At 38.6% G+C, this 24,629-nt stretch overlaps 1 protein-coding gene across 1 annotated transcript in view; it reads left to right on the top strand.

The window, feature by feature from the left end:
• LOC125232734 (mucin-12) overlaps window positions 1-24,629 on the top strand; it is a 321,469-nt gene that overhangs the window by 148,265 nt on the left and 148,575 nt on the right. Inside the window, exon 4 of the mRNA XM_048138493.1 lies at window positions 22,235-22,460. Coding sequence (XP_047994450.1) covers window positions 22,235-22,460 — 226 coding nt within the window. The remainder of the gene's footprint in view (window positions 1-22,234; window positions 22,461-24,629) is intronic.

Raw genomic sequence — 24,629 nt, 5'->3', positions numbered from 1 at the left:
CATTTTTTGAGCACCATCTATTAAATACTATCATAACTACACTGATGATGCTTACAATTTTTTTTTATTTGTACTAACGTGATATTGTGATATTAATAAAAAAAGCATGCCAGTTGTTCTTATGAAAAATAAAAACACGCAAAAATATTTGATATGATTTTGGCCACTTCCTGTGAACAGCGCCAACTTATTTGAATGTAGGTATTGCAAACTTTGATATGTTTAAACCGTGACAAGCAGTGTAGACTACTTTAACTTTATCTACAAACGTAAGTTATCGATTGAAATAAACTATGACTTTGATCTACGAGTAAGTTTAAACAATGGAACAACCCGCTAGTCAATGTACCGCAGACATCGCTTAAGTTGCCGAACGGCAATCTTCGGACTAGCTGTGCATCCTAATAAGATGGAGACAGCCATTTGCACTAACTAACGTAACTTCGCCAACTTTCGCCAGTTTAACTTATTCAATACACAGCTGCGGCTGAAACTAACTACTTTATTATAACCGCAAACTATAACGTGGGAATATAGCGTATATTCGATAAAAATAACTCTACTATAATGTATAGTATAACATTTTTAGCAAACTCCATGCCAGAGCCTTTGCTATGAAAGTTTGACCTTTTAGAATAGGTTATTAGCTTACATTTTATGTGATTTTAATTTTTTGTTGAGAAACCTTTTGGAGGTTCACATGCTATTAATGCCATTTTCCGTGACTATCGAATAACGAATTTTAAATCATCTATGTCAAACTTATTGTGTTAGAGGCTCTGGCCCCGTAGCCGAATGGCATTTCTGCGACGCGAAACGCCACCGAAACGCCGCAGAAATGTAGTCTGGCTCTGTCGCGCCAATACGCGAGAGCGATAGAAATAGATAGCTACGAAAGAGATATTACCGAGAGTGTTTGTGCATTCGACTACCCACACTGTTCCTTCAAGTTACTCGTAAATATATTGTTAAGTAGGTACTAATTTAATGTATGAATTGAAATTTGACTTTGCACTTTCATTTCAAAAACTCGCATTTTTTACTTAACAATAGAAAACGAGTGCTGTCCATCCCTCTTTATAATCGCGCAATTTATAATGAAGAACAGGGCCCATTATGCCACGGCCGCTCGTGCTGCAAGCATTTAAGTCCCTTTCGGTGTGAAAGTAAATCATTTGAAATTATAATGGCGGCTACACTTGATGGATATGATACTCATCTGCCGGTCTTTGGCGACGGATAATAAATGGCCCTGACAAAACCTTCCCGGAATATAAAATCAAGGTCAGCTGAAATGTTTTAGTCACACGATTTTTCAGGGTGCGTCGTAAATGGAAATTTTATCGGTGGTATATTGCCGTCCTGTGGCCGCGTTGTCGGTGCGAGGGGGAGGGGATTAAGAACGAAAACGCATATTGATAATTGAGATTGGAGTTTTACTATATACGTCTAATTATTATGTACGTCTACAGAGTGGGGCCTGTAACACAGGCGAAGAATTGAACTCTAGGCTATTCTCCTTATACTGATCAATATTTGTTCGGCGACTTTTAAAAATAACTTGTATTTTGATTTTTATCACCCTTGAAAGTTTTTTTTAAGAGGTAATGTATTGCGAATTCTGTTAAGTCTAAAGTGTGACAGACAACGTCAATGACAACAATAATGGCGTACATTGAAGCTAATATTTATTTTGTATGAAAAATTAAAAATTTAAAGACTTCATAATTTTTAAAAGTCACTGAACAAATGTTGATCAGTATAAGGAGAATAGCCTACAGTTCAATTATTCGCCTTTGTTACAGGCCCCACTCTGTATATTGGATAGCAAAGACAGTTAAGACCTTTCAAACAAGATATGTCTAATCCGTATACACTCTTGGGACACCCCCCATACAAAAGTGCCCAATCTCCTTTGAAGAGTTAAAATAGGTCCATTTTAGTGTATTAATTTATCACGTCATATTATCAATTGTCCTTGTAAAGGTATATACTTACCTAAGGAATCATGTTTTTCATTCAACATACTTCTGTAGCTAATATAAAATGTATTGATTGTGATAAAATATAAATAAACTAATACAACGTCGTTTTCTTTTTTCAGGTAAGTTGGGACACCAAGATTTAAACCGACATTCCGCTGCCTCCAACATCACTAAGTATTATCTTTCGAATCGTTTTTTAATAAATTATTGTCTAGGAATACAATTTTATATTAGCCAGGCGTCCAGTTTTTTAACTCATATTTAGCCCAGTATTTACTCCATCACTTTCATTCCTCCTAGTTCATTTTAGGTTCCATCAACTCGCAAATAGTCTTTACAGCTTAGCGGGTGCTGCCTCTGCGTGCACACCATGACACAGCCAATATTATACATTCGTTCGGTCTACTCCTTACTACTTTTAATTAAGTTTCTTTTAATGTGTTGGCTTCGGCTCACCGCGCGCCTCCCAAAGGTTCGGTTATACCCAATGGTTTTCGTGATGAGAAACACATACAAAATAATAATGAGCTGATGTTACTAGATGTTGAAAATAATTAAATCATAATAAACTATTCACTTACATACAAAATCTTAAAACTTTTTACGGTTTTCAAGATATATAATACCTAATCCACAAACAAATTTATGTAGTTGTTTAATAATATTTAAAGTCACACACAGGTCGAACGCGATTAATTAACATTATTTTTACCTTTTTGTTTAATAATGCTGAAACTAGCCCAACGCAAAAATCCTTTCAAACCTGGCAAATAGAATTCCATGTGTAGTAATATTTATATACGAGTAATACGCCCTCGAATGGGACATAGCTCAACCAAACGAGGCTTTACTGCCCTCCCCTGGCCCGTAAATTTAGGCGCACTATTCTTTTCCCGATAGGATTTCGCAAATTTATTCCGTTTGAATTCAATGCTGTTTTTAGAGCTATGCTAGTTTTAATAACTTAAATAAGCACCCGCTTTAACCCTTAATTGGACAGTGTTCGCTGTGGCGAACATACATTTCAAAAAAATCTACTGGTCACATTTTCGTCTTTTTTTATATTTCTTTCGACTCAAATTGTAGCATTGTATTGTTTTAATTGGTAGAAAATTAATTCATTACTGTCACAATATTCGTATGTCAGCAGTGCACGCAAAATCGCGGCTAGACGGCAACCGCGAAGTATCATCAAGTTATTTATGACATTTTATTAGATTTTTATGGTGCCACATTAATAAAAACGACATTTATTGGTTACCAATGAGGTAATTAATCGTACTAAAGAGTTTCTAGTTTAGTGTAAGTCTTAATTTAGTGACAGTGACACTTAAAAAGTCATGTTCGTGGTACCGAACACTGCCATCTTCACAGTGAAATAGTAGGTTTGTTGCATGTTCGGTGTGGCGAACACCGCCAGCTACGCAGTGTTTGAATTCCAGGGTTGCATGTTCGGTGTGACGAACATTGCCAACTTATCGGTGGACCTTATAGCAAATTTTTATTTCACAAAAGAGCACAAAAGTAAATTAAATTACATTAATATGACGTCTAAATAAAAAAAAATGATTAGCTAACTCTAACCTAATTACGCACATCCCGATGCAAAAGTACCTATCCCTGTTCTCGCCGCGTTACCGTGTTGAACCGCGATGGATGTGTATCAGGAAGGTCCTACAGCGAGGATTCAGACCCCTTTTCTTTTTCCCTCTTACCCAAAAATACTTTCTAAGAGTAGATTCATCCATTATCATTCATCCAAGTAAAAAATTCTCAATACTCTCATCCGAGGTTCGCTTCACTCAAAGTGTAGTTAGGCATGCACTTTTTGCCCTCGGTGTCAATAAGTCCAATGGGCCTGAGGGTATTCCAGCTATTGTGCTGAAAACGTGCGCTGCGGAGCTTATCCCCAGTTTTAATTCGCGTTTTTTGGCATTCATACTGCTCAGGTAAATGCTCGTCATCCTGAAAGACTGCTTCAGTCCATCCAACCGCAAAGAAGGGTGATCGCACAAACCCTAACACACCGACGGCCCATTGAGGCCCAGATGAGAGAACCTCTCTTCTCTCCAAGGCAATGAAGTAAGTGGTTAATAATCAGCTCTTGGCGTACCTGAAGAACACCAGATTATAGTGACCGGCAATACGGCTTCCGCCATGGTCGTGGCGATGGTGATCTTTTGGTATACTTATAGTTGGGCCACCGCCATTGAGAACAAGGGAGAGGTACTGGCAGTTAGCCTAGATATCGCTACCTAAGATTTTTGATAGAGTTTATCATAAGACACATCTCCCCAAGCTACCCTCGTACGGGCTCCCAGAAAGGCTTTGCACGTGGGTCGCCAGCTTTCTACCTGGGTGAAGCATTTCAATTTTCATCGACGATCAATACTCATAAATCCGGCCCATTAACGGAGGTGTACCCCAAGGATCTATCCTATCACCGACCCTGTTCATCCTTCATATCAATGATAAGCTAGAAACTAGCAATATATATTGCTATGCGGATGACAGCACAGATGATAGCCAGTACACAGGTCGTGCAAATGCCTATCGTGAGCAGGTTTTGGAAAGCAGAATGCAACTTGTGTCTCAAATCGATGCCTCTCTTGAGCAGGTATCCGAGTTGAGTAAACATAATCTCGTCTAGTTGAACCCCAGTAAGAAGTTTTGCACATTTTCCGCATATAAAACCCCATTTGACATAACATAGCGCCTAAATTCCAGGACATTCCCCTTACCGTGTCCAAGAGTATCGGATATTCGGTGTCAACATTACGAAGGAGGTCTAGTTTAGGGACAAAGTACAAAAAGGGCACACAAAGTGTAGACAATACTTTTATGTTCATTTTCTACGAAAAATTTGTATGTTTCTTAACATTTATACAGCAAATTATTTCACACTTTTAATTCTTGATTAGCTGGCAGTGTTCGCCACACCGAACATAATTTTCCTGAAAAACTGAAAGATTATGATTTTTTTCATTATTTTTTCGGGGCTCCTTATGACCCATAAAAATAGTATTCAACAAAAAAAAACGGTATTTTTAATGTTTCTATGTCTGCCAAATTAAGGGTTAAGACAACTACAAAAATTAATATAATTAAGTAATTTGAAATTGGTACCATTCAAATTTTCGAATGAGAGGATGGCTTAATTTTTGACGACCACTATGCCTGAGAAGAATGTTTCTCTGCTTTTAACTGTCAAAGTTTCCATCATAAACGTCACAATTCATACATTCGTAATTTATTTATTTCAAAATTCAAAGTAAAATTATAGTCACCGTGCGACTTTATTGAAATGAATTTATTTACTCAAGCACGCAAAGTACAGCGCCCTGGAAGCAATGTACAAATTTGTGCCACTTGCTGTGGAGACGGCGGGACCCTGGGGAACTGAGGCTAAAGCCTTTGTTAGGGAAATGGTCGCCGACTTAGGGATAGGGGCTGCGATCCGCGTTCCGGGTCGTATCTGGTGCAGGGGATTTCATTGGCTATACAGCGTGGAAATGCTGCTAGTGTGATGGGAACCTTTGGGCCCGGTACGACTCGGGCGGGTCCTAGTTAGTTTGCGCGTATGTTGTTGTTGCAATAACCCACATATGGGTAAATGACGAAGCCTGTTGCGGATAGCTTTATTGTTTGTGTGTAAGGACGACGCCTGTTGCTGATTTATGGCTGTAACCTCATGACGAAGCCTGCGTTGCAGATAATGGGTTGTAAAATATTTAGTGTTATTTTTGTCCAATAAATAATTGTATATACTTTCATAAAACAATCAACAACATAACAAAAACTTATAAATAAATACTTTTTTAACCGACTTCAAAAAAGGAGGAGGTTCTCAATTCGACTGAATGTTTTTTTTTTTATTTTTTTTTTATTTTTTTTTTGTATGTATGTTACTCGATATCTCCGAGAATCGTGGACCGATTTTCAAAATTTTTTTTTGATCGAACCGGTATAACCCCGAGATGGTCCCATTGGCACCAAGTCAGGGTCTGATGATGGGATCCTGGAGAAATCGAGGGAACTCTTCAAATGTTATAGGCACATGTAATGTTTTTAGTCTATTTTTCAAAGGTACACCAGTATTTACGTCTAATGGTAATAATTTTATGTGGCTGAGCTGATGATGGAAGGTCAACTCCTCAATGGTTAGGAGTTAAAGGATAATTCTTTCACTACTGTACATGTATTCGGACGGATACATATAATATCACTAGGAACCACTAAAAATGAACAAATAAATAAACTTTTTAACAAAAAATAAAACCGCCTTCAAAAATAAGCGCGTTACAAAACACGGAGAAACTAAAAAGCCAAAAATAATAAACCTTTCAATTCAGATTTCTTATCGTATTGCAATAAGCTAAACATCCAAATTATAAACAAATCAATTATTTTTGGAGTCGGTACCAGCCTGTGTATGGTTGGGTGGGGTAAACAGGCAATAGCAAGGCGACGAACAGGCTGGTCTGGTACCGACTACAAAAATAATTGATTTGTTTATAATTTGGATGTTTAGCTTATTGCAATACGATAAGAAATCTGAATTGAAAGGTTTATTATTTTTGGCTTTTTAGTTTCTCCGTGTTTTGTAACGCGCTTATTTTTGAAGGCGGTTTTATTTTCTAAAAACGTATAAAAAAATACAGAAGGCTGGCTGACCGCACTGGCCCGCTGGATAGCTCTGGTCACTAGATGCATCTATGAAGCGCTTGGACAGCTCCTCAGACTTTATTTGTCTATATGAAGTTATATAATATAATTATGTATATTATATGTCTTTTATTCGACCAAGATGAAACAGTCTTTTGCTGAGTTCATTGACATACTGCTGATATACTCGTAACATGAATAAAATAACAGATTCTGATAGCATTAGTCGTAATCATGTAGCTTAAATGAACCATACAGAATTCCCAATACGCCTTAGGCATTTTCCTGTCAACGTTGAATGGTTATATAATATTTTATTTTCAATCTCATTATTTTACTACTATTGCAAGAAAGTTTACTACAAAGATAATAACGACTCATCAGTTAGTAGATATAACATACTATCTCCATAAAGCTTTTTTACTTGGTGCGGTTTTATACAAAAAATTCACGATGCAAGTGAAATTATACATGAAAACGTTTTTGGTTTTGTCGATCGATATTCTCCATTTAAGAGGCTTTAGGTTAAGCGAACGTATAATAAAAAAAATAGTTATGAGTGAGGTACTGATACTGAACTATTTTGGTACTTAGTTACAACTAAAACATTACAATTAACAAGTGCTTAGGTAATATACACCGTGCTTTTATTGAGTTCCGTTAACTTTTCAACATAGTTAGATTGATTATAGGAAACAGAAGATGATTAAATTTTTAATTCGTAACTTTTTTCTGAAAAATACCATACATCAATTGCTATTAAGAAACGGGCTTTGTGTGTTCGCTATGCGATTGACAGATCATAGTTTTGACACTTACTTAGTGTGAGATAATTGTAAAGCCCGTTTCTCAACAGCAACTGAAGTTAACATCTATGGCAGATGTATGGTTTTTTTTAGAAAAATAAATACAAATTGAAGAAAACTAACTATGCCGTTTTGATTCTTATAATGGACCTAACTATATGCGGAAGTTAACGGAATTCAATAAAAACCCGGTGTATGTACCTAAGCACACCGTTACGTTTTTATTAGTAATAGGTACTTTTTTGAACTCAAAGCCAAAGTAAATAGGTACCTCCGTAAAAGCATAAAGTCGTTGTCAGTCCTAGTCGGCCATGTTAATTAAGACGGAGAACAAATTTAATGAGCCCTAAATACATTAAGTAGGCCCTTCATTAACGGAGCGACTCAACTTTGGCCTCGGATTCTCAAGGTATATTGGTGTTTTTATTTTACATGAAAAATCCAGAAAAAAAAACGTCTCCCTTGACCCATATTTGTTATGAGTGTTATGACGACAGTTTTATTCCTGAATACACATTAACTCAAAACCCTGTAGGCAGTACTCGTCAGAATTCTTTATTTACTAAAAACGATTGAATGGAAGCCTAATTAAGCACGTAATACCTTAATAAGTTACCAGCACCAATTTATCCACTGTTGAAGCTAAACTACAACGACTTCAGAGGTTGGCCTGTATGGCGACCACGGGCTGCATGAGAACCACTCCAACCGCGGCCTTGGAAGCCATCCTTGGCCTGCCGCCGCTGCACCTCCACATACAACAAGAAGCGCTAGCTGCGGCGGTACGTCTAAAAAAGTCCAATCTCTGGAGACCACCTAGGGTACCTCACACCGAAATCCTCTATGAGGCGATAGGTAAGGCACCGCTAATAGAGGCGGTAACAGATAAGATACCGAAGCAATTCATCTTCGACAAGAAATACAAAATACAATTACACGAAGAACCCCGTGAAGGACTTAACCCAAGGGAGCTGAGAATCTTCACGGATGGATCCAAAACAAGGTCAGGCACTGGCTCTGGGGTATTCTCAGAGGACCTCAACATACACATCTCGACACCACTAGGTGCCCACAACACAGTCTTCCAGGCAGAATGTATGGGCATCATAATGGCAGCACATGCGATCGTCTCAAGGGAGGTACGTGACTACCCCATCCGTATACTCTCCGATAGTAGGTCAGTACTACAAGCTCTACAAAGTTATACCTTTACTTCAGGGCTAATCTACGAATGTCACAGAACTCTGACAGAGGTATGCACCACCAACAGCGTAACTCTTCAGTGGATTAAAGGACACAGCAACTCGCGAGGTAACGATGGAGCCGACATCCTAGCGCGTAGAGGCTCCGAAATGAAGGTGGCAGGACCGGAGCCCATACTACCATTACCTTATGCTTGGCTTCGAAACATGCTGCGTTACAACACCACTCAAGGTAAAACACCAACAATACTGGTCTAACCTAGGCACCTGTAGACAGGCAAAGGAAGCCCTCCCGACAATCACCCCCGGATTGTCAAAAAAGGTGAGGCAACTAAAAAGGCCACAGCTCCGACTCTTAGTGGGGGCCACAACTGGCCATGCCCCTTTCAACAAACACTTATTTACCCTGGGTGTTACAGACAGCCCCCTCTGCAGAGCGTGCACGGAGGCAGAGGAAACAGCCGCTCACGTCATTCTCGAATGTCCAGGGGTGGCAGAGTACCGGGCACAACACCTCGGGTCGCCGGGGTGTCTCCCAGAAGTCGTCGGCAACATAAAGGGTCTGCTAGGCGCTTTCTGGTAGAGCTGGGTTGGCAGGAATAGTGCCGTAACCCATCACGCAAAATAGGCGCAAATTATGACGTCGAGTTGCGGAAACCGAGCCCGCGTATACCTATAACCTATAACCTACCTTAATAAGTAGGTTTGCTTACATAGGCAATTCAAATAGACTCTGGGTTTCTAGTGTCTACTCGGGGGGTCTATATTCAAAACGACAATTGAATTTCTGCCCTTGCGACAAAGCCTAAATTTACTTTAGGTATATAATTTTCGTTACCAAAAATTATACTTGATGTAAAACCATCCATATCATAGCTAACTACAATTCCAGATGTTGTTATTGAAATGGCCGAATACATATACCAAATGTAGGATCTGTATTAACCGAACAGAAGCCAGAAATCCTTAAATTGACTGCAAAAATGCACTGCTACGCTAACTAAAAGTAACACATTGTCGTTATACCAGTAATATGTAGAAACAATGAAATTAAAAATTTACGAAGCACTCGGGTCGGATAAGAGAGGGCACTTCGTAAATCCAGCATTATCACCCGGACCCGTCAGGAGGGCAGTTACATTCAATTCCTAGTTTGGATTTACTACTGAGGACCTTAGAATATGCGTAGGTGAGTGCTATGTTAAAATGTGCTTGTCCATAGCAAAGGGGTCCTTATGCTCAATGCAGAAGAACTTTTTATTTTTACACATTTGATAAAAGTCAAACGTGTTTATGACTAAATGTAACCCTTTTGTCGGTTCACAAGAAGACAAATTGGTACTCAACACAAGTTCTTTAATAGATAATAAATATTATTTGTATTGATTAATTTTGTATAACTTACCTCGTAAGTCCCGGCGTACCTAATACTAGTACCTAAACAAGTAAAAATTATATATTCGGGTTGGAAAATCTTATAGAAATAAAATAGGAAAAATTGGTCCGGGTTGTACGAAGAGTGGAAAAAACACTGGAAGCAGTAAATTTCCACTCTTAAATTAATTCTAGCTGAGACAATCAACAATATAACCGATAACACAACAGTTATAACTACATAACTATCACAGCATACTTTTGACTTAATAACCCATCGCGGCATAAACTTCTGCCTCTGCGTGACTCGAATGGCAATCGTCGACGCCAGACGCCGACAGAAATGCAGTCTGGCTCTGTCGCGCCGATACGCAAGAGCGACAGAGATAGATAGCTACGAAACAGATATTATCTTGAGCGTTTGTTCATTTGGCTACGTACCCAGGAAAATATCCGCCATTAGAACGGGCACCGTGAGGGAAACATCATTTCGGCGCGTGAATCACGGGAACAATGCCCGCGACAGTTATGGCGGCGTTTCTTTGAGTTATTGTGTTGCGTGAACACACTCAAATTTGCCATGATTTACCATTTGTTTTTATAGAAATCCGGTGTTTTGAATACAGTTTTTATGATTGATATTTCTTTTTTAATATACAAGTCAGAAAATCCATTAGGGAACAATTATACGGTGTGAGAATGTGCGTGCGAGTTCTATTGCATTTTATTATAAATGCAAGCTACACGTTCTCTGTAGCTACACTGTATTTGTAAGCCATGTGGCGAAACATAGTGATATCTATTTTATACATTTGAGACCTACTGTTGACGTACATACTATGCTTGACAAATAAATGATTTGGATTTGGTATTTGATTGGTGTGCCTATTTATATGTACTCGTAACCTTCAGTTCGCAATGTAGGTAACTAAAATAGCATGCAAATTCACGTGCCTTCTCAATGAGCCTTTATCTTAGCACACCTGCATACGATATTCGTGTGCAATGATGTTAAGCTAATAACTTTGCTGACTGTACTTAAAATACCTATACACACGTTAATAAAGTGTAGACCGGGACTCGTTTACAGAAGTTTTTGCCAGCAACATTGAGCAAAAACAAGAGCACCAATTAACCGATGTTTGGAACTTTTCGTGCTATTTACGATGCAAGCATTTAGGAAATAATTTCACCTAAATCAGCGCTTACCTAGTAAACATTTTCTAACTAAAATTATGCAGATACATTTAATTTTTATCTTAGTAAAAACCCTGATTTGAGCCGGTAACCATTTATTTATTTAAACTTTATTGCACAGTAAAAAAAACACAAAAGGCGAACTTAATGCCAGAAGGCATTCTCTACCAGCTAACCTTTGGGCCAAACAGAGATCAATAAGAGCTAATAGGTGCAAGAAACATAACAAGACGAGAAATTGAATATCTACTTAGTAAACCTAAATGGTTACGTATGTATTCAGTGGGTTAGTCAGTGAAATAAAATAGAAAAGGTATTAGTTGCTTGAGCATAAGGGCACATTAACATGCACTTCGTATACAAATACGAGTATATTTCGTCCCTGTGGCAAGCGACAATGAGGTACCTTTACTGAAGAACGTCACAATTAGACAAGTGATGAGCAATTTAGCGCGAAATTCTTCTTACGGGCCATTTAACCCAATTTTGAACCATTATTCTGCCCAACGCTTAGGCCGGCAACAGACAGTCTTAATTTTTTTTTTATGGGCTAGGAGGAGAGAAAAAATCATAATCTTAAAAAAAAAGCCTGTGTGTGGACAGTTGCGAAATTGTATGGGAATCCGTGCACTCGATCTGATTTCATAAGATTATGATTTTTTAAGATTATGAAATTTAAGACTGTCTGTTGCCGGCCTTAAAGCGTTCTCTAGGGACAGTACTGGGTGGCTAGCCGAATGGCACAATCGCTCACGAAACGCTCACGAAACGAAGCGCTAGTAGATATCTATCTCTATCGCGCTTGCGTATTGGCGCGACAGAGCCAGCGGCGTATCGCTTTCGTTTGGCGTCGGAGAAATGCCATTCGGCTACGGGGCCTGCAAAGCAATTGACATTTAGATGTCACTGAGTAATCACATTTACCCAAGACTACTGTATGAAATCGGAAAACCGTGGATTTTGAAAGGTTCTCTTAACAAAAATAAAATAATACACCTACCGTATGAACATTATGGCATTTGAATAAATGAGCAGCGGCTGCATCTATTATTGGTAAGCTCTAAAGCTTACTGTAATACAAAATCAATACAGTAAGCTTCAATTAATCGCCACGCAAAGCCACTGCGGGCGAGGGCGGCGGTTGCTCGCGTGTGTTCTAGCTTAGATACAGTTACCGTTATTGTGCGGTTCTTTGCTCATAAGTTCGTGTAATTTATATGGCACCTTTTTAGCTGTTTTTCCCCATGTGGTAATGAGCTAACTATTTCACCATTAACTTTTTTCCCGATGACGTACATGCAACCACCATCATCCTCCTTGCGTTATCCCGGCATTTGCCACGGTTCATGGGAGCCTGGGGTCCGCTTTGACAACTGATCCCAAGATTTAGCGTAGGCACTAGTTTTTACGAAAGCGACAGCCATCTGACCTTCCAACCGAAAAGGTAACTTGGCCTTATTGGAATTAGAATTCCTCACGATATTTTTCCTTCACCGAAAAGCGACTGGCAAATATCAAATGACATTTCGCACAATACGTTCAGAAAACCTCATTGGTACGAGCCGGGTTCGAACCCGCGACCTCCAGATCGAAAGTCGCACGCTCTTACCGCTAGGCCACCAGCGCTTCGCATGACGTACATACAACCGACAGCGGAATATTTCAATTTTGGTGTAGACGATGGTTGATTTCGTTTTCTATCAAACCCGTAATGGCTCAGAATGGCAATGAGACTTGAGCAGTTTCCTACCCTTTTTGAGAATACAGGCAGGTACGTTGTAACTTTGACAATACAAATCAATGTCACGCGTATTATTGAAAGACGCGACTTGACTCGAATATCTCCATAGATTTTGCTATTGACCGCTTCATTACGAATGCAAGTATATAATATCAATAGATAAAAAAAAATTATTTAAAAAGATATTTTGAAACTTCAGATGTCAAACATATTTTTAATAGGTATGATCACATTGATTCACGCCAACGTCAAAATTTGCCTAATATACAACTTGGCTATGTCCTCTACGGTATTTTACTCAACATCACAAGCCTCCCCGTCAAACACCGCCCGAGAACTCGCCCATTCAGTACATTTTCCTCGAGGCTCCATCAAAAATACATGCTGGAAAATGAATAACGTATAATATTGATGTTAATATTACAGTACCGCAGTAATACAAAATCGATATTGTAGGTTTCCAATTAATCAGAAATACAGGTTCATTTTTTTTATGTTCCCTACAAGCTTTTATGTAGTAAATAATTCCGGGTATTGTTGATTCAGAGAGCTTTATGTATTTTGTGTTTTATGAACGAAATAGGTTTATTCATCCTGCTTTTATATTTACAGTTTTATTTTATTATTGAGAGTATAGGGCCTTGAAATATAGTTTTATTTTTGAAAGATTGTTCTAGGAAATTGTTCACCCCTCAACGCCTTTTTTGATTTTATTATGTCAAATCAACTGTGAGAATACGAACACAAATCAGGTACGTACTTGATCATAACAATAGATACTATATAGCTGAGATACTACCTATGTAATTCTATGCTTTTCTCTTAACTACTTTCGTCTTTTCAGTCCTTTCTTTCAGAATGCTTATAAGGAAGTTAGTAACTAATTACAATTTTTTTTCTAATCCTTCTGATAAAAAAATAACTAGTGTTTAATTAGAATTCGGCTACCTTCCTATGTTTTATGAACTGCTTTATGCTCTAAGTTAGGGTGGGCCTATAGAAATATGTGTTTGTACAACATAGATCAATAAGCGATCATAATAAACCGACTGTTTGTGTGTTACCTAATATCTAATAAATTACTAGTACATATACATACATATAATATATGTGTAGGTATGTATGTGATACACGCGGTTGCTATGGGCGCTTTGATTGACGAGTTAGATAATCACAGCGTGGAGCGGAAAGGGGAGAATTGAGAGCAAGTGTGCGGGAAGATAGTTTTGTTTACGTAAATGTATTCTCTAGTTAGTGGGTGTGTAATCTAGTTTATAAGCATTTCTCTTGTTTCAAAGTAGGTAGATTGAAATTTAGATTATTTTCGTTACTGTCTGACTAATGTTTTTAATGTGAATTCTTAAAAGAACAACCAGCCGTTTAAAAAGATTATGTTTAATCGTGTACGCTATGTGTTTTGGGAACATGTTAGAGTTTTGACTTTTTTTTTTTTATAATAGCCTATAGTGTGTCCCACTGCTGGGCAAAGGCCTCCCCTGTTTTCCGCCACTCGTCACGGCTCTGTGCATGCTCTCGCCAGCCGCCACAAAATGAGTCCAGGTCTTTCCGCCATCTCATCTTTGGTCTACCTCGGCCTCTGGTAATTTGTGGCACCCATTCGGTCGCTACCTTGGCCCATCTCTCCGGATGCATTCGACAGACGTGTCCCGCCCAATCCCCTTTCAGCTTGGCTGCCTTCACACCAACATCTGTGATACCTGTTTTGGAGCGCAGCTCCGTGTTCCTTATCCGATCGATTCTACGGACTCCAAGTATGCTGCGCTCCATTGCTCGCTGGCAAATCTTGAGTCGGGACTTTTGGGCTTCTGTCAATGACCAAGTTTGGGCGCCATAGGTTAGGATAGGCAGGATACACATGTCGAGAAGTCTGCGTTTTAGCGCAATTGGAAGGTTACCCTTCATTAACGCCTTCATGGACCAGAAGCTCTTCCAGGCATTCTTGATGCGTTGATCAATTTCCTTGGATTGCCTGTCCTCGAAGGATGCTATCTGGCCCAGGTATGTGTATTGGTCGACATATTGTAGATCCTGCCCATCTACCGTGACCCTATGTTTCATACCATTGGTCATTAACTGGGTTTTTGCCCTGTTCATTTTGAGTCCGACTTCAAGACTTGCCGCGCTAAGGTCTTGTAGCATTTTCTCTAGATGAGGTGCAGTATGTGAGAACAATACAATGTCTGACTACAATACAATACAATGTTGACTATGCAAAATTAAAAGTTTCTTGGCAATATGGAAGTAGTATACCTTAGGTACTAATTTTCCCTATATTGACACCTGCAACTATACAATTGCAGCATAATAAATATGAAATCCACGGAATCCAAGATACTTGGAATTGCAGGAAAGCTGTAAGCTGCTCACTCGGCTTACAATTCCACATACAAGTTTTACTGCCCATAAAAAATATCAGCGTGTTTTTTATGCCCAGATGAGGATTTTAACGATTCATTTTTCTCGCAGATTTATTTACGACGCGTAAACCCGGGAAAATAAATATAAGTTCATTCGTAAAAGTTTTCCTCAAATTGAATTTCAATTGGAGATTTACTTGAGACGAATTATTTTGTAAGGCTCCTTTGTAACCCGAACGCTCTTAAAGAAGGGTTTCATCCCACAGAAATGAGTTTTTGAAATTAAAGAATTTGTAAAGATTTTTTATTCGGTTTTAAATTAACTGTCAAGTTTGTTACAGTTTGAAGACAATGGAATAATTCTCGAAACAAGTAAAGGACCACGGGCATCGTTTATACGGAGCCTGGTTCAAAAAGAAACGAGATGAGAGTTAAAATAGGTACCTAATTTACTAGACGTTTATTTGTACTTCAATTTGCCAAAATCATTCTTTCACATCTCGATTAAAACTTGACTATTTCAGTTTTGCATATCCCACTTCAACTTGGTGTCCATGACATATCTCTATTAAATAAGAATAACAGGCTGGCAAGTATGGTCGCGCGATAAATGATAAAACATCAGGCCGTCCCTATCGCACTATTTGTAAGTTCAATAGGGACGGCCTGATGTTTTATCATTTATCGCGCGACCATGCTTGCCTGCCAGGTTTTTAACGCATAATTGCAAGTACATATTTTGACGCAAAACTGTAAGTACCTACGTAGAACAGCAGAAAAAGGTCTATCTTTCAACTAATTCCAGAGTAGTTGCCACGTTCCCAGAGGCGTAGGAGTAGCTTCGGGCTCGGCACTGTAATTAGGAAGTGAAGTGATGATTAGTGCACAATTACAGGCCTGGTCGGTCTCGCGGGACTGATTACAGGCCGATTATCCCCGGCTGACCGTAAATAAACAGATACCGGCGCGAATGTGGCGCCTGAGCCTAACGTGACGGCCTTTTCCAACAAACTGATATTCACATATTCGAAATTTTAGTTGATATTAAATCAGATTTGGTTTTTAAATTACATCACTTTTTATTGCGATAAAAATGCTTGAAAGATAAATATGTACTTATTGTGCTACTTCTGCACTAACGAGCAAAGTTGTAGGTATTTTACTTGCCTATGTGTTTATGTACCTATGTCGAAACTTAAAAGGGTCATATGTACTGAAAAACTTTGTATGGATACAATACGTGGCAAAATGTAATCCACAAATCGTGTCGATTAAAAACATTTCCTTCGGTCGTAATTTCAATAGTGTCACTCGTTTTGAGTTTTTTCTTTTCGCCACTTCTATCGTCTATATTTCAACACAACCCAAATATAGTTTTTAACAATAACAAATTCATTTGAATAAGGATTAGTTAAAACAGATGATAAATAAAGCGTTTACAAAATTCTGCGTTAATCCTAATTGTTTTGGTCTCACGAGGGCCGTTCTCTGATTAAAATTGCGATCTTCTGTAATTAATAGAACGCGCTCCGCACTAGTCTCCGCAACTCTTGTTAGCTCCAATTTAACACTTTCACTGTTCACAACTCGCTGAGCGGGAAAGTGCCAGGGAACGGAGGTATGTAGTAAATGACAGTACAATGTCGACCCGGCATTCGAGTTAACTTCATCCTTTATTTAAGTTTCTACACTATTTTCCGTAATTTCGCCTAAGAGCGATTGTCGGTAGAAACTGTTGAATTTCGGTACTTTCCGTAGTTAAATTCCTACGTAAGTCCTCGGGAACTTAATGAAATTGTTAGAAAAAGTACATTTTGGAATGAAAATTACAAGGACGTTACCAAATATAATATTGTTGGGCTTTTAGCCTTGTAAAATATTTCCACCGCTAATATTTCTGCCCCGTGATAGTAATACTTATCAAAAGGAATGATTGCCATGACGACACGCTAGCTTGCCTTCTTCAAACCGAAATGAGCCCTTATTGCAGTCCCTGCCGTGAGCGCGGATTGCCACTTGAAAGGGAAATATCACCGCCTGCCTAAATGGGGTCAAGAACGCAAACTAATCTCTCTCGAGTCATGCGATGTGCGATCGCACGGGGCTCGTTTGTTCATATCACGTGTTATGGCGCGCATTGTTGAAGGTATTGCGTGAGTGATTGTGGTAATCAGTCCTTTGTTTTTAGGCTCTCTACAAACGTAAGTAAATTCAGCGACTGTTGCTTGAAGCAGTTAGCGTAATGTGGCCTACGACGGTGCGAACCATGCCTGGAACGTTTCCATTTACCTGATACCAGCATAGGTAGATCGCTCCATTTCTGAAATATATATGACATTATTCCAAGATTTCAAATATACCGACTATTACTGCGATATTTAGTTATTTGCATTTATACTAAAATGGGAATATAATATTGTTACACGTGCCAGAAATTTATTGTGATGTAAACAAATTTGATTTTCAACGAAAGTTATATTACTCTTTAAGAATATAGGCGGTGAGGAAGAATTTTGTTATACCCTGTGCCTTCCTTATATTTATCAAATAAAAAATATATTTAAGCAAATGCACCATAACGTGTGTCCATGAATAGCATAATATACGTGATTACGATGTTGTAGTGTGTAACTATGTACTCTTGTTCTCATCGCACGTCGCGTCACGTCAGTGTGTGGCGATGACCTGTGTAAACATTCCTTGACACTTATCTGTAAGGACAAAATGTGACTCTTAGTTCACCTGAGACTGATCTGTAAGTCATAAGAACATAACTCCTACGCGTAACAAAGCAAGCCGTTGTCACACTGTAGAGGCGTGCAAAAACCAGCAATAACCCCCTTATAGCGGGTCATCAAAGCGTGGTAACGAGCATTCGAGGCAGTGCGTGACGCCGGCATAACCGGGCGTAATGACTATCATGTTTGGGCTAAGTGGCTAATGAGGGTAGGTTTTGATAACAAGTCTGCGTTGTGAGATTAATCACCCAAAATTGGTTAAAGCGAATACGGAGATAATTTTATAAATGCTTTGTTATTTTAGCATTTGCCGTGCTGTGATTACTTTTACGTACAAAGTAGCAAAAGTCTACTATCGCAATGTGAATACATACTTCTCCTGTGAAAAAAAAATGTTTGTTTGACATTTAGAGGTGAAATTCGGATGATGAAAACTGCATTTCTGTTACAAGTTGTTATAGAGTCTGCGCACAAAATGTACCTAAGTCTCCATACATTCTACGACTTTTTTCTTTCCATAATCTAACGTTACCTCAGTGTCTATCAAGTTTCTTTGTAAAATGCGTGACGGGGTGAAAGTCATGCGGCGCCATACGTCACTCACAATTCTTTTCGTATCAACAGTCGTGTAAACATTTAATAAGCTTTACAAAATCGGTATCTTAACGTATAATTTAATAAACATATTGCACCGCTCGTACATACATGGCAGAATAATCCTTCGCTTCCAAACGCCGACTCTAATGAATCGGCTTATACGACTTTCCTTGCAGCTCCGTCGCCCGTTTCAGTTTTCCTTTTCCCGTGGTTGTTTCGCTATAATTATACTTTTCGGTGAACAGGCAACAAAGCATGCACATCATGTTTCTTTGCCGGCTTTTCGTAACAAACTGAGAAATCATATTTTGTAGCTAATATTACCTTTTGTTTGCATTGTGTGTTGTAGTTGGCTCGTTATCTGGGATGGGTTTATAGCTTATTTCGTTTCGACGCACTGATTCACATTTCATTAAATGTCCTCTTCGCATACTCGTATCTTTGTGTAAGTTGAAAATGCTAATAATAATTCATGCTTTCGAGATTGTAAGTGATAACGTACCTAGCAGAAATGTAATTGGTGACATTTTATGTGGTATACTCTGTGGGCTGAGAAGAATTTCAGTTACCCCTTCTTAGCGTGTCGTGTTGTAGAAGTCGGGGCATTGGCCTATTGGTTCATCTGTATTGTGGCCATCGTACCTTTTTTCTTGGAATTACAGGCGTTTATATGTTAGTATTATGTGTTCAATCAATGATCTTATAGTAGGTAATCGAAAAACGTGTTCCTACTTTTTTATTAGAAAAAAAAAATATCTCTGACAGATATAGAGCAATTCAATTTTGTATTTTTATTTCAGTCTGTATTTAGGCTAAAATAGATATACATCAAATAATTAAAGTATAATCCCTCAACTAATTAAAATTTTAATCCAATGTTAAGTAAAGTAGCAATTGGGTTGTAAATCTACGTGGCATTAGGGCCGATCCCACCGGCCGGCAGGTAGCGCTGTTGATCACGCAGCGATTATCCCTCGTTGACTGCTAATCGCCTAAATACGACTGGTAATCACTGCTTGGTGGTTCAAGGCTTCGGTGTTATTCATGTTTTAATTTAATTTATTATTCATTTAAACTATAATAATCATAATTTGAAATGTGAAATTTACCTGGAAACATTGCGTAGCAAAAACATCTTCAAAACCTCGTAGAACCAAAGTCTTAGAGCCAGCTCACACTAGCGTCTCCTGATTCGTAACTTAAAGCTCTCAAAGGACGTGACCGACGATCAATTAAAGTTTTAAAAATAAAATCTGCTCGCTTATTGAAGATTTAAAAATAACCAAAAATTACCTACCCTTATTAATGAGTATCTTGAAAAGTATGCATTTATGTAGTTGAAAATGTGGAAAAGTACGTGCAAAAACCTTACCACATATATTATAACAAAGTATCAATAAAGAAGCATGTCATTTGTTCCTCAAAAAAAAAACACGCAAAAATATTTTGGAAAAATATGATTTTGACCACTTCCAGGCTGTGAAACAGCGCTATCTAGTTTTAATCCTAAAGGCCCTTACATTTCAGGGGTATAGCTTTTTTGTATAGGCTTTGTCTGTCCCGGTATCATATCGTCCTTGTTCCCAACTAAACAATAATCATTTGACTAAAACAGTTTCAGCACAATCAAATCCATTATCTCAGCGCCTAACAATATTCGCTAATTGTGCCATTACCGTGCTAACGTTGTGGCAAATAAATAGTTGCTTGCAAGTAATTATCGAAGGCTTTGTCGAGCGCTCGAGCCTCCGTAGGTACATTATAACGCGATTAAATCAGCCCAGGGCGCTCCCTAATGGAATATTGTTAACTAGCGAACGATGACAGATTGCATCGTTTTTTTCTAAGTATATTAGGTACATTATTTGGAAGATCTGAGCGCAGATTCAGAAGCTAACTCGCTTAGTAAAAGTAATTAGTTTAATTAAATCTATGATCGTAGATAGGGTTTATTAAATAAACCATAAATGCTGCCATAAATTTTGACGACCGGTTTACCTCAGTCGGTAGTGACACTGCCTGCTAAGCCGCGGTCCTGGGTTCGAATGCCGGTGTGATGAGCACAGATATTTGTTCCTGAGTATTTATCTATCTAAGTATTATATCGTCGCTTAGCACCCATAGTACAAGCTTTGCTTAGTTTGGGGCTAAGTTGATCTGTGTAAGGTGTCCCCAATATTTATTTTATTTTTTATTTATAATTACTGGAGATTTTAACTTCTGAATAGCAGAAACGTCTGCAATCGATGCCACTAGGCTTAGAATAAATTTAAAAGTGGAAAATGTCTGCCTTGGGTGAGACTTGAACTCACGGCCTTTGGATCGATACTCCAACGCTCTGCCAACTGAGCCACTAAGACTTCAACCAAGCCAGCGAAATTACTGGAGAAATTACTGGAGATATTAGAAATCCATGTACAAATATTAATAATATAATAATATAAATAAAATAGACCTAGGGTAGGGCTTGAAAAAGTAAATTTGATATCGGAATGCCTTACTACATACGATTATGTTGTGGTCTTCTTTGCACGTCAACAGTCGGCATCTAATCTTTGTACAACGCACCTACATATACCATAAAATAGGACACCCATGCCTAAACAATTCAAGACGTCAGCGTTCGTGCTTCCATGGTGTTTTTCGAGGTGAAGTCGCAAGCTTTGCCCCACATGATAACTACATGCATACACCGTTTTTTTTTTGTTTTCCGTTAAATTCGACACGTAGCTAGGTTCATTATCAGGAACCAATCTGTATATCACTTTTAGTCAAATTTGCAAAAAAAAATTTTCATCATTTTCATACATAATAAATGAATTTAGTAGTGTGAGAGACCCTTAAGAATAACATTCAAGTTAGCGTCAAGTGATTGACTGCACATGTCAGAACAAATAACATTAGGAATTAATAAAGGCTGTCACACACGTGTTCAGTAATTATCTTTATTTGTTTAATAACTCGATAACCGTAAGAGTTAAGACGCTAGTTTCTTAGAAAAAATAATTGTATTTGATCTAAAGAACCTTCCCTTAAAGTTAACGGAATTCAATAAAAACAGGGTGTATAGGTAAGGTCAATACGGATAAGTGCGTAAAACTTAATAAGACTAATAAGGGGAAATATGTCTGGCCTTTACATTTGGCCTTTTTACTCATTCTCACAGGTGTTTTTTTTTTGGATTTCATACTTTTGCTACATGCTACTCACTATTACTAACAGTAAACATATGAACTCTCAATAAACACTCAATCATTGTTTCAACCGAAATACTTCACTTATGAGACACTTATCCGTATTGACCTTAAGTACCTTTTTCCTAATAAGTTAATATTTACGAGTAACCACAGTACCAATATCTATTTCAATAAATCATTTATATTTTGGATGGATTATGTGAAAGAGGATATGAGAAAGAAAGATGTGAGTGTTGAGATGACGAAAGATAGCGGAGAATGGAAGAGGAAGACATGTTGTACCGACCCCACATAACGTGGGATAAGGGTAGGAGGAAGATTTGTATTTACGTATATTGTTTGTATTGTCTTCAGGTGGCAACAACACGGCTGCCGCTGCCGACGTTCTCGCCGCGCGCGGTGCTGATGTACAGCGCCGCGGTCGGCGGCGAGGGCGCCGTGGCGCTGCAGCTGCGAGAGGCGGCGCCCGGCGAGCTGGAGGGCGCGCGGCTCAGTCTCCACGACGACCGGCTCGCGATAGCCTGCCACGAGCCTGAGTTACTCGCTGATCTACTGCACGCGGCCGGCGCGGCTGATATAGGTGAGTCTACACTCTACAGTTGTCTACAACTGGAGGGCGGGTCAGTTTCCATGACGACCGGCTCACTATAGCCTGCCACGAGCCCGAGCTGCTCACTGACCTGCTGCACGCGGCCGTCGCGGCTGATATAGGTGAGTCTACAGTTGTCTACATCTGGAGAACGGGTCAGTCCCCATGACGACCGGCTTTCATAGCCTGCCACGATTTTCTGGAATAAAAACTCGATACCTACCCATTCACAGACAAAAACTATCTACTTACTTAACTAAACTGTCTCGTAACCAAAACAGAAAACTAATTTATCTAAGATTGAAAAGGTCTCCCAGGCCTTTACACTATAAACCTTAAAATAAAAGTAAACATTCGTAGCCCGCCAAAGCCTCCTGAGCCGCTTCCATTATATTTTTATCTTCGGAACCTACAACTGTGAAATTGCGCATAGTAGTTTCTTTTATGGCGGAGGCGCGAGGAGATAGGCTCCGCCGGAGCCGGGCTAAATGGTGTATGAACGGTTTTAAAACCTTTGTATACATTTGATCGAGATTGTGTTTCTTCACTAAGATTTGAAAAAATATAGGTTAGGTTTTAGGCTAACAATTTAGTGTAAAATATTTTTGTTGAAATTTCATTACCCAATAAAATATTGTACCAATGACCGACTTAATGACAAGGCAATTATTTATTGTTTACTAAGTCGCTTTAAATAATATCTCAGTACAAGATTGATGTCAGTATAAGAAAAAAATATATATTCTTTTCTTATGCGCACTGCCAAGGAGTAGAATTCCTTGCCGGCGGCTATATTTCCGAGCTCATGAATATAACCCGGCAACTTTCAAATCTAGGGTGAACTGGCCTCGTAGCCGCAGAAATGCAGTCTGGCTCTGTCGCTCCAATATGCAAGCGCGATAGAGATAGATACGAAAGAGACATTATCGTGAGCGTTTGTGCATTCGGCTACGCACACAGGCATCTTCTGGGCGAGCTCACTCCATCGTAGGCCACATCTTTGCCTTTGGCTAATCTGTCAAACCACACATGTGTCGCTTAACCTCAAACTCAGGTAAATCCATTCTGGTATAAGGTTATTTCTTTTTCAGATTATAAATATTTTTATACATAATCAACCTTAAACAATTATACATACCTAACCAATTGAATAATGTATGTCGACAGCGCTTTTTCTTTGTAGATTTTGCGAAATGCGTGATTTAGGTATCCATTCAAGTCTGAATCGAATATTTAATTCTCAAATATGTCTTTCCTTCAACCAAATTCACTTTGACACTGACAAATCCAATCTGTATTGTATATGGAAGATTTTAGTTTTATTACAATTTTAATAAACTAGTAGGAATATTTTTCTATATTAAAATTCATGAGCATTTTGCATTTTTATCTATGTTTACGTATTCTAAAAACGAGTAAGTACTTTCGGTAGAATAAGTGCTCAAAAGTGTGTCAGCCAAGTTCCGATTGCAGTATTCATGAAAAGTATAGCCAATAGACGCTCCGGCGTCACTTCCGCGCTCTTATTTTATTTGAATGCCGGAACGAATCATAAGAGGTATTCTGCGACACGGCTGCTAGACAATGGAGAAAATCGCAGTACGCCAGATTGCTGCTCAGGTCCGATGACTCGTTATCGTACAGAATAGAAGTTTATTATTTGCTTTGCATGTTCAATATGAAACGCCTCCTTTTTAGACTAACCTACAATTAGCAGTACTTATTTTTACTGTCACATATGGAAGTTATTAAGTAAATAAATATTAACTGTTCTAATTGATGCTTTTATGATAATTTAATATTAATAATATGAGATATATGTCGGTCTGGCAAAATTTTCCCAACATTCATACAAAAAAAAGTTAATCGATAAAAAAAAATTAAAGCGTGGAGGTTTTACTTGATTTACGTAAGGTTAATTATATACGTTCCACGAGATTCAGGGGAAATAACGTAACACTACGGTAAACGCTTTTTCCGTTTTCATACATCTCGTGATCGCACGTTTGCGCTGCGTCTAACGCATAAAACCGCGAGCTAATAACATTAAGTATCAAAATAGTCCCACTGCAGTTTTTACCGTAACGGCCCGGACGTTGTCGAGTATTTTGAAATTCAAATATCGAATTTTGCATTCGAAACTGCCTCCAAGCCTCGCTG

The sequence above is a fragment of the Leguminivora glycinivorella genome, chromosome 13, assembly GCF_023078275.1.
Source record: "Leguminivora glycinivorella isolate SPB_JAAS2020 chromosome 13, LegGlyc_1.1, whole genome shotgun sequence".
NCBI classification, from domain to species: Eukaryota; Metazoa; Arthropoda; class Insecta; order Lepidoptera; family Tortricidae; genus Leguminivora; species Leguminivora glycinivorella.
The sequence above is the reverse complement of the archived record's forward strand: the minus strand, read 5'-3'. Positions and strand labels throughout refer to the sequence as shown.